The 9,795-nt window shown below is 53.2% G+C and overlaps 1 protein-coding gene across 1 annotated transcript; it reads left to right on the top strand.

Moving 5' to 3' along the window:
- Positions 1–425: 425 nt before the first annotated feature.
- Positions 426–5,105, top strand: XKR5 (XK related 5; the record flags this gene model as incomplete). The annotated part of the gene is made up of 7 exons (XM_083857653.1): positions 426–431; positions 699–934; positions 1,037–1,209; positions 1,851–2,060; positions 2,186–2,355; positions 2,873–2,984; positions 3,708–5,105. 7 exons carry the CDS (start codon positions 426–428, stop codon positions 4,724–4,726), a joined length of 1,926 nt encoding a protein of 641 aa, XP_083713779.1. The 3' UTR covers positions 4,727–5,105.
- Between the last annotated feature and the right edge of the window lie 4,690 nt (positions 5,106–9,795).

Raw genomic sequence — 9,795 nt, 5'->3', positions numbered from 1 at the left:
CGCGCAGGATGCGCGGGGGCGCGGGGGCTGCGCTCCGGCGGAGGGAAGGGGGAAAGGCGGATGGGATGCTGCCAGTGACGCCTCTGAGGCCATCCCCGGGGTCTCGAATCACTCCGTGTACCGGAGAGCGGAGGGGGATCATCCCTGCGCCCCGCGCTGGGGAGATGCGCGGTTCTGCTCCCGGGGGTCCAGCCATCCTCTTGGATTTTTTTTATTTTCATACTTGAAAAATTGGTGGGTTTTTTTTTTTCCGCCCCGTTTATTTATTTATTTGTTTATTTTGGAGCCCGAGTTATTTATCAGAGCCTTCCCCTCGGTGGCGGTGGCTGTGCCGCAGCTGACAAAGCCACCCGGCAGCTGGAGATAAGCCCAGGAAAAGGGCTGCGAAAGCCCTGGGCGGGCTGGGAGATGGAGTTCTGGCGGGAATGGCTGTAAAACGACAGAGAGCAGGTTTACATTGGATATTAGGAGGAAATTCTTCCCTGTGAGAGTGGGGAAGCCTTGGCACAGAGAAGCCCAGAGAAGCTGTGGCTGCCGCTGGATCTCTGGAAGTGTCCAAGGCCAGGCTGGACAGGGCTTGGAACAACCTGGGGTAGTGGAAGGTGTCGCTGCCCATGGCAGGGGGTGGAATGAGATGAGCTTTAAGGTCCCTTCTCGCTCAAACCGTTCTGGCATTCTGTGGTTATGAATGGCACCAGGGGGATGTGTGGCTGTGTCATCCCTCAGCGCCGCCTCTCCGCCCTTCTCCAGGGCTCTGTGCCATCATCCACTACCTTGTCCGTGGGCAGCTGGGCTGGCTGGGGCTGACCATCGCCTGCCTGGTGCCCGGCTACGCCGCGCAGCTCCTCAGCATCCTCTGGTTCCGGGCGGACGGACGCGCACCCGGCTGCTGCCTCCTGGCGCTCCACCTCCTGCAGCTGGGCCTCTGGAAGCGGTGAGAGACGCTCCCCGCCATCCTCCCGACCCCCACAACCCCAGTGCAGCCCCGAACATCCTCAAACCCGGGGTGGGCATCCTGTCGCGGTGACTCCTGCAGGTACTGGGACGTTCTGCGGGCGGCAGAGGCGGGCGGCGGTGCCGGGGAGGTGCTGGCTCAGCTCGGGGATGTTTGTGTGCTGCGGCTGCTGGAGGCTCTGCTGCAGACCCTGCCTCACCTCCTGCTCCAGGCTTATGTCGTGGTGGCCGTGGATCCAGCAGGTTTCATCCCTGGTGAGTTCCCAGGAGGATGGTTCAGGTTGTGATGCGTTTGGTGTGTTTGTCCTCTGGATGGAGGGACTGGGGGAGCCTCGGTGTGAAGCAGCAGGGACAAGTGTGGCTGAAAGATCTGCTGGGGCTGAATGCAAAGGTGGCTGCTTTGCCCCAGAGGCGACCTTCCAGGTGTGCCAAGAGGGGATGTTGCAGTGTGGAGTCACGGCATGTGCAAGGTCACCCTGGCTCATTGTCCATCTCTGGTCTGATGGCAGTGACAGGGATGGAGCTGCCCTGGAGCTACAGAGCTCTGTCCATGGAGAACAGCACTCAGAGATCCACAGGGAGATGCTGAGCATGCACAGACCAGATTTAGCAGGATTTAGTTGAAATATTCCAGTTTCATCCCTGGTAACATTCAAGCCAGGTTTGACAGGGCTCTGAGCAGCCTGGTCTGGTGGAAGGTGTCCCTGCTCATTGCAAGGGGTTGGACTGGATGGCCTTTAAGGTCCATTTTGTGCTTCCTTGATTCTGTGATTCACCTGGCAGGATCAAGGGGTGTCTGGCTTGTATGGGGGTGCCATGCTACCAACACCTCCTTAACACAGAGAATTGGCCCTTGGGCCTCCAGCAGAGCCCTGAGTGCCCCTGTTCCCATACAGGTGTGAGTGCAGGGCTGTCCCTGCTGTCCCTGGCCTGGGCTTTGGTCTCCTACAGCCACTTCACCTGCCTGCTGAAGCCTGGACACCTGAGCCCGCCGGCTGCTGTCATCCTGTGCCTGCTGCTCTGGAGGACAGGGATGCTGGGGACACGTGTCCTGGCCCTGGTGCTCTTTGCCAGGCTCTATTCCTTCTGGGTTTTTGCTGTGGCAGGTAAACCCTGAGATGCTGTTCCCACATCCCACCCCAATCTCAGCCCTGTGACGCTCCTGCTGCTGGGATTTGTTTGCAGCCTCCCCCAGGGATGGCTTTGCAAATTCAGTTCCTTCTCCCTGCAGGGGTCCATTGGCTGGTCATGTCCTTCTGGCTGGGGGTCCAGCAGACGGATATTGTGGCCCAGCCCTGCCGCTGGAGGCTTTTCAACTGCCTGCTGGGGGCTGTGTACATCTTCTGCTACATCAACGTCCGGCCCGGCCCCTCCAGGACCAGGGTGGTTGTATTTTATGCTGTGAGTACCTGGAATGTTTTGTATTCCACGTGGATGCAGCTGCTGGGGACAAGGAACAGTTTCAGACTCTCCATTTTCACCTCTTGCTCAAAATCCAGCATTTTACTGTGTCCTGATAAAGCCATGTGGTTGCTGAGGTGGATGTGCCTTCTGCACTGGCTTTGATTCCTTAGAGGCAGCCTTATATTGTCAGTGGTCAAAAATGGGTGAAGACCTTGCAGAAGGTGCAGTTTGACAACTTCTATGTTTTCAGTGATAAGTTAGGTGTAAAATATAACAGGAGGAGTGCTCTGAGCCCAGGCTGGATGGGGCTTGGAGCAATCTGGGATAGTGGAAGGTGTCCCTGCCCATGGCAGGGGGTGGAAGGAGATGAGCTTTAAGGTCCCTTCTGACACCAAAGCATTCTGTGATTCTAAATATTGATTAAAATCTAGAATCTGGGTGTTTTCTGTTATGGGAGACATATCTAAACCATCAGAAGGAAATAAGTGATGACTCTCTTCCCCCTGCCCTGCAGATAATGCTGATGGAGAACACGCTCCTGCTGCTGTTGGGCACCCGGTTCCTGCAGGCAGAGCTGAGGAACAGCCTGACTGTGACTGGGGCTGTCATGTCGGGGTTTGTAATAGGTAAGAACATTGATTGTAGAGCCTGGATTGCACATTTTGGGAGTAGTTTGAGGAAATGAGCATCCAGATTCCTGTCCCAAGTCTCTCTCCAGCTGTCCTGGAGCCCCTTTAGATACTGGAAGGGGTTCTGAGGTCTCCCTTGAGCCTTTTCTTCTCCAAGTGAATACCTCCAGCTCTCTCAGCCTGGCTCCAGAGCACAGGGGATCCAGCCCTTGGAGCATCTTTGTGCCAAGCAGAGTCATATTTTCCCAGTGGGATGGGGGCAGAGGGAAGTTGTGCAACTCCCCAGACCCTCAGATCAAACATGTAAGAGGAATGGGATGGAAAAGGAGCAATTCCTGTGGTCTTGGATGAGTTTAGGGTATAAGTAGGAAGCTGTCTTAAAAACCTGCTGATGTCTCATTTAAAGGCCAGAGGATGGGGATGCTGTGACCTGGAAGGTTTCCTGCATCACACATCTCCCTGCTGGGCAACTTTCAATCTGCAAAATAATCCAGATTAAATTTGGGGTTGAGAGTGCACTTCCTTTGCCAAAATCTGCTCAAGTGAGATTCTTGCATCCCCATAAATGCTTGAATGATGTGCTGTTCATACACCTGGTTCTCAGCAACATCTTTGCAAAGGTCTTCTTGATCTGGAGGTGCAGCAAGGTCTGGCCTCTTCTCCACACCTGACCAAAATGCTGCTGGGACTCCTCAGTGACATTTTTCTGCTCCTTTCCAGGTGCCACAGCACTGGTGATTTACTACAGCCTCCTCCATCCCAAGTCCACAGAGATCTGGCAGGGATTCCTGGAGACAACCTGCGGTGCTGCAGCAGCTGGGGACAAGGAGGTGTCTGGAGAGAGCTCCCAAGCTGAGCAGAGTTCAGGGACTTTGGGAGATGAAGAGTCCTTGCCAGTGGAAGGAACCAAGACAGAGCTCAAAAATGAGGCCAGCTCATCAGTGCTGCAGTCCAAAGGGTGTTTGGAGGACAACTGGACAGACCATCACCACTGGCTGCTGGTGAAGCTGGCCTTGAAAACAGGAAATCTGTCCGTGATCAGCGCAGCTTTTGGAGATGGTGGTGTGGGAGAGGCTTTTCCTGGAGGATGGACGATGGGGAAACCCTCTGGTGTTGAGTCTGGGACAGACTTTTCCCTCCCCATGAGAGACATCCATCCCTCTGGACTGGCAGTGGGGAATGGAGGAAGCATCAAACCCAGTGCTGGAGCTCTGGGAATGGCACAGGAGGATGGAGCAGGGCAGGAGCCTGATTTTCCCCCATCCACATCCCACCCCAGTGGCTTCTCCCCGGATTCAACCGAGAGCTCCTCTGTGTATTTCAGTGCAAGTGCAGGAGGCTTCACCTTGCCCAGGACAGGGACGGGGACAGCCACAGCCACAAGCATGGCCCTGGTGCAAAGGGACAGCGAAGCTCAGCCTCCCTCAGGTTGCCTGGGAGAAGGAGAAGGAGGAAGAGAAGAGGATTCATCCCTTGGGATGGCCAGCATCAGCCCAATCCTGGGCACTCATGCCCACAGGTGCCTGCAGAGAAGCTCTTCCTTTGGCAACACAGGCAGCTGTGGGGTGGCAGGTCCCCCCAAAGAGGACTCAGAGCCCACGGGGACAGAGGGTGCCCTCGTGGGCTGCCATCACCTTTGGGACACCCACTCTTGTGGCCCTCAGGGGACTGTGGTGAGGAGCAAGGTGAGGTCACCGTGCTTCACCTCCACCCCTAAGGCCTGCTCTAAGTGCCCCTAGCGAGGACTGGGGGAACCAGGAGAGGAGACAGACCTGTCTGGGTTACCAGAGTGACCCTATAAATGGCTGCACTGTCACCTTGGGTCAGCCTTGGGGTGACTGTCTCATCAACAGGGCATGGCAGGAGGTGGTGGGACAAAGACTGTCCCCACGGTGCCCCTGCCATGGGGCAGATGTGCTCCTCCACCACTGAGACATCACCTTCCCTCCCACTACATTTTCTACTGGCAGTCTTGAAGAACTTCAAAAGCCTTAAAAAGCCCTAAAAGTCCAGGGCCAGTTATTTATTGAGCTTATTTATGTCACAGACCTGCCAGGAGCCTTCTGCCTTTGGTGTGTTTGTGGCAATGACTCAAAGTGTGTCCTTTAACCAGTGCCTGTACCCAGTGTGGAGATCTGGTTTCTGTCTCCAGGGGCTGCAGTGCTGGCCAAAGCAGTTTTCTCAGGAGAAATAAGTGCCTAAATCAGAAAAATGATGGGTTTTACTCTCAGATGTCCTTCCTTCTGGGCAGAGTAAGGCCTCAAGTAAGGCTCAGCATTGCTTGATTTTTTTTTCCCCACCAGGTTTATCTTGAGGCCTTTGCCAACTCAATTTTTGGGGGTCACAGAGGATTCCAGATCCTCTTCCTGCTGCAGAGCAGAACCTCAGAACCTGGAATTACAGCCAAAACCATGTCCTGCTGCTTGCCCACTGTCCTGCTTCCTCAAGTGGTCTTTTCTCTCCAGCCTCTTCCTTGTCCTCTTCCAGCAGATCATAGGACCTCAGAATTATTTGGGTTGGAAGGGACCTTAAAGCTCATCCAGTTCCAACCCCTGCCACATGCAGGGACACCTTCCACTAGACCAGGTTACCAGGTTATAATCCAGATCTGTCTGGATGCTCCCTCCTAAACTTAGGCCAAATTTCAAACCAGTTCTACTGCCATCATCAAAACCCCTGGTGCAGGCGAATTTATTTGTGTCAGGAACTAAAATCATCAATACCATGGTCTCAGAAACAGCCAGTGCTTCCCACCAAGCTGGCTGGGCATGGATGTGTGCCCAGGGCACAGGTTTGTGCCCAGGACATGGCCTGACACGTTAATTGAGGTGTGATCAGCTGGATTCACCACCAAGCTCCTGAGTGCCAGCTGGAGCACATCTGGCTGTGCTCTCCAGCTGTTGTCCCGCTGTGGGCAGGACTCTGGTGCTGCCACAGGGCAGGGAAGGCAGCAGGAAGGGCATAGGCACGTTATGAATGATTAAAAAAAGCCACTGCTCAGGGCTGACCCAGCCAGATATTTCCTCGGGGCACAGAAAGCCCAGTTGGTGCTGAGTATGGAGTGAAGCCACATTCCAAGGGGATGAAGGCTCCCTGTCTCCATCTGGACCCCAGCCCCCTGTGCTGTGGCTGTGCTCTGCAGGCAGGAGCAGTTCCAGTGGCTTTTCCAGAGCCCTTCTCATTATGTAGATCACACAGAAGGCAGCAGAGCTGCCGGGCTGTTACAAGAATTTTTATCTAGCTTGGTTTCCTACTTTTCATAATATATAATTATGCTTGAAAACACCTCAAACCAGCCTTTGCTGTGTCCGTGTCTCATGTTGGGGGTGAAAATAAGTGTGGAGGGGCCTCTCTTCCCACTCTTGGCTCTTGCAGCCCCAGGATGAGTTGTCTGTTGGGATTTCCAGTGGGAGGATAAAGAAGGGACCTGGGCAACAGGATCTGGGGTAATGGCATGAAAATGTGTCAGGGAAGGTTAAGGTTGGGTGTTAGAAAAATATTCAGCCAGCATGAATCTGTCCCACAGGCCAGTCAGAAAAGAAACTGACAATTTTGAGAAAGTAAAGAATACTCTTGTGCACAGGAGTCAGGGGTAAACATGGACTTTGATTTCTCAGAGCACGTCCAGAATGCAGAGGTGATACCTCTGACCTCAGTTGAGGTGGTCGTGGAAATCCTGGATAGATGAAGGAATGGCAAAAGAGAAGGGGGGAATCTGGGGGCAGAGGGTGCACGAGGACTGAGGTGGGGATGAGGGGGTTTGTGTGAGGGCTGTGTTCCCATGGCTTTGCTCCCTGATGATGAGAGTTGGTCACTGGTGAGCCATGCTCTCCTTCATCTTCTCCTTGGCAGCAATGTGAAATCAGGTGGGATAGTATGGATTGTCTCTCCTTAAAGGCTTCCAGCCTGTGAGAGCCCTGTAGCACCCAAGTCCTGAGTGCTTCTTGTACAGTCCCAGCACTGAGCACCTCTACCTGTAGAAATAACCTGTATTTAATCAGAGAATCCCAGAATGGGCTGGGTTGGGTTGGAAGGGACCTTAAAAATCATCTTATTCTAATCCCCTGCCATGGGGAGGGACACTTTCCACCATTCCAGGTTGCTCCAAACCCCCTCCAACCTGACCTGGGATTCTTGCAGGGATGGGACAACCACAGCTTCTCTGGGCAACCTGTGCCAGGGCCTTTTCACCCTCCCAGGGAAGGATTTCTTCTCTATATCCCATCTAAATCTATTCTTTAATGAATTCTAAAGCCCTGTTTGAAGTAGGAGGACTCCAGCAGCAAATCACAGCTTCAGACACCCTTCCCCACCCTTCCTGTCTTCTGGGGGGCCGAACTGAAGATGCCCCAATGACCTGATGCACCTCCAGACTTTTCCCAATGCTGCCAGACCGGGGGAAATCCCGCCGTGGAGTTGTTTCTCCCCAAAACTCCTTGTTCCTTTGCCACCAGAGGGAGATGCTGCCCAAGGTCCAGATACCGTGTGCACCTCTAGTGCTTGTGTTATGGAATCGTTAGGGTTGGAAAAGCTCTGAGCTCATCTAGTCCAACCATTCCTCAGCGCTGCCAAGGCCACCACTAACCCACGTCCCCAAGTGCCACATCCACACGACTTTTGAATCCCTCCAGGGGCAATGACTGGAGAGGAGAGGGAGGTGCAGGAGTGATGCTGCTGTGGCATTGCACTGGGAGCCAGTGGGAATGAAATGGGGAGCTCTGGGATACTGGAGATGAAGTGCACAGTGAGTGCCTGGAAGAATGAGACTGTGGCTGTGGGCATCTCCTTTTACTTCCCAGGCATCACTGGGCCGTGGGGAATGTTTGAAAATCACTTTCAGGGTCTTGCCCTCTTTAGGAGAAGAGTCATTGACCTGTAAATATCCCATGGTGCCTTCATGTCCAAAGGTGTGTGTGTGAGGGGAGATGCCCCAGATCACACTGAATGCACGATGGGGCCCCAGCGGTTTGGTAGAAGTGGCTCCAGCTGTCACCACCATGGTGCTGAGTCCTGATTTTGGTGCTGTATCCTTGGAGCTGTGCCCAGGTGGGTGACCTGGTCACTCCACACTCTGGTCTGTCTTCACATCAACCCATGGGGAGCGGAAGTATCACAAATCCCAGGTCACTGCTCTGTGTGGAGCAACATGGAGGCCTGGGCCAGTCCAAACCCAGGATGGAAAACTGCAGCTGGCAGAGGGGAAATGAACCAACTGCTCCAGGCAACCTACTGATGTTGTCTTCCAAATGTTCCAAACACTTGAGGAGACTTGGCCAGACCCTCTGCTCTTTCTGCAGCATCTCCCATGAAGCTTTTCTCAGATGAGGAATTATCTTGAGCTAGACCAGGATCTGCCCAGCTTTTGGGGGTGCTCATCACCAACATTTGGACTTCAGCCACCCACAGAAGGGCTGCAGCAAGGGGATAACTCCATCCCACTGCACTGGGACAGATTGCTTTTGCCTGCTCTGGAATAGAAAATTTCTGCTCATTTGCTTCCTGTGAACTACTTTTTTTCCATTTTGTTTCTTCAGGGAACCCTCTCCATCACTTTAGAGAGGTGGAGAGTCCTGCCCCAGCCCAGGAGAGTTCAATGCCACAGGTGAGAGGAGCTCTCAAGGGCAACATGGGAGCAGGAACCAAGCATGAATTTTGACAATGCAGGGAGTGACCCAAGGGCTCCCCAGGAGAACTGGCCGTGCCACTCTGGTGTTCTGGAAAAAGAAGCAAACAGGCAGGAACAGAGGCTACGTCCCTAAGGAATTAAACAATACCCAGGTGAGTGCCTGGCCTTGGGAACGTGGCTGTCCTGGCTGCTGGCACTGTCCCCTTGGCTTGTTATTTTTAATGGGTCACGCTTGTCCCTCTTTCAGGGTGAAATGAAATAAAATAAAGCAGGATGGAGTTGTACCAACAGGGCTTGAGTGTGGGGCAGCAGCCCTGCCCCAGCCCTGCTGGGATCTCACCTTCCACAGCCCAATTTCTGAGCACTGTCCATGAGTGCCAGGTTTTGGGCTGAGTGAAAAACATTCCCTCCAGCTCCAAAATGATGTAACACACACCTCCCAAACCAGCCCAAGAAAGATTTCCCCGGAAAAAAAAAAACATCTTTTCACTTCCAACAACATTGAAACACAATACAAATAGAAAATAGACAAAATTGCCCCGGGGCTGTTGTTATTTGTCTGTTTTTTTCCCAAGCTGAAACTTTGGATATTTTTTTCCCCCTTTAATTAAATTTGGTTTGCTGCAAATCCCTTTCTGGTGCCTTCAGTGTTGCTGGAAAAGGCAGGGCCCAGGCTGCAGCTCAGTGCCCATGGCTCCAAGGATAAACAATACCACGGAGGGGGGGAGCAGAGAGTAAGCCCAGCTAATCAGGACTTGCCTAATAGGACCGAGTGCTTAATGAGGACCCAGGGACTGTGCTTCCCTGGCTGGATTTGGCTGGAGGAAAACACTTTGTGCTCTCAACACCAGGTTTGAGATGGCTCAGTTCTCTCAAATGTGCTGGAGGAGTGTTTTCTCCCTCCTGTGAATCCATCCTCACTGGACACCAGACAGATCTGTGAGGGATCCGTGGGGATCCAGAGATGCTGGAGGAGCTGAACAAAACCCTGAAAGTAAAAGGATCCATGTTTTGTTTGAAGGGAGATCTTTCAAGTCAAAACACTGTTTATACCTTGATTTTCCTAAGCAGAGCCACCAAAAGGCCCTGCCCACTCCCCTCATGTCCTTGGAGTTCCCTGAGAAGCTTTGAGGGGATTTTAGGGATTGACTTCAATAAATAACAGCAAATGTTCCACTATGT

The sequence above is a fragment of the Zosterops lateralis genome, assembly GCF_965231275.1.
Source record: "Zosterops lateralis genome assembly, chromosome: 3".
In the NCBI taxonomy this organism is placed as follows: domain Eukaryota; kingdom Metazoa; phylum Chordata; class Aves; order Passeriformes; family Zosteropidae; genus Zosterops; species Zosterops lateralis.
The sequence above is the reverse complement of the archived record's forward strand: the minus strand, read 5'-3'. Positions and strand labels throughout refer to the sequence as shown.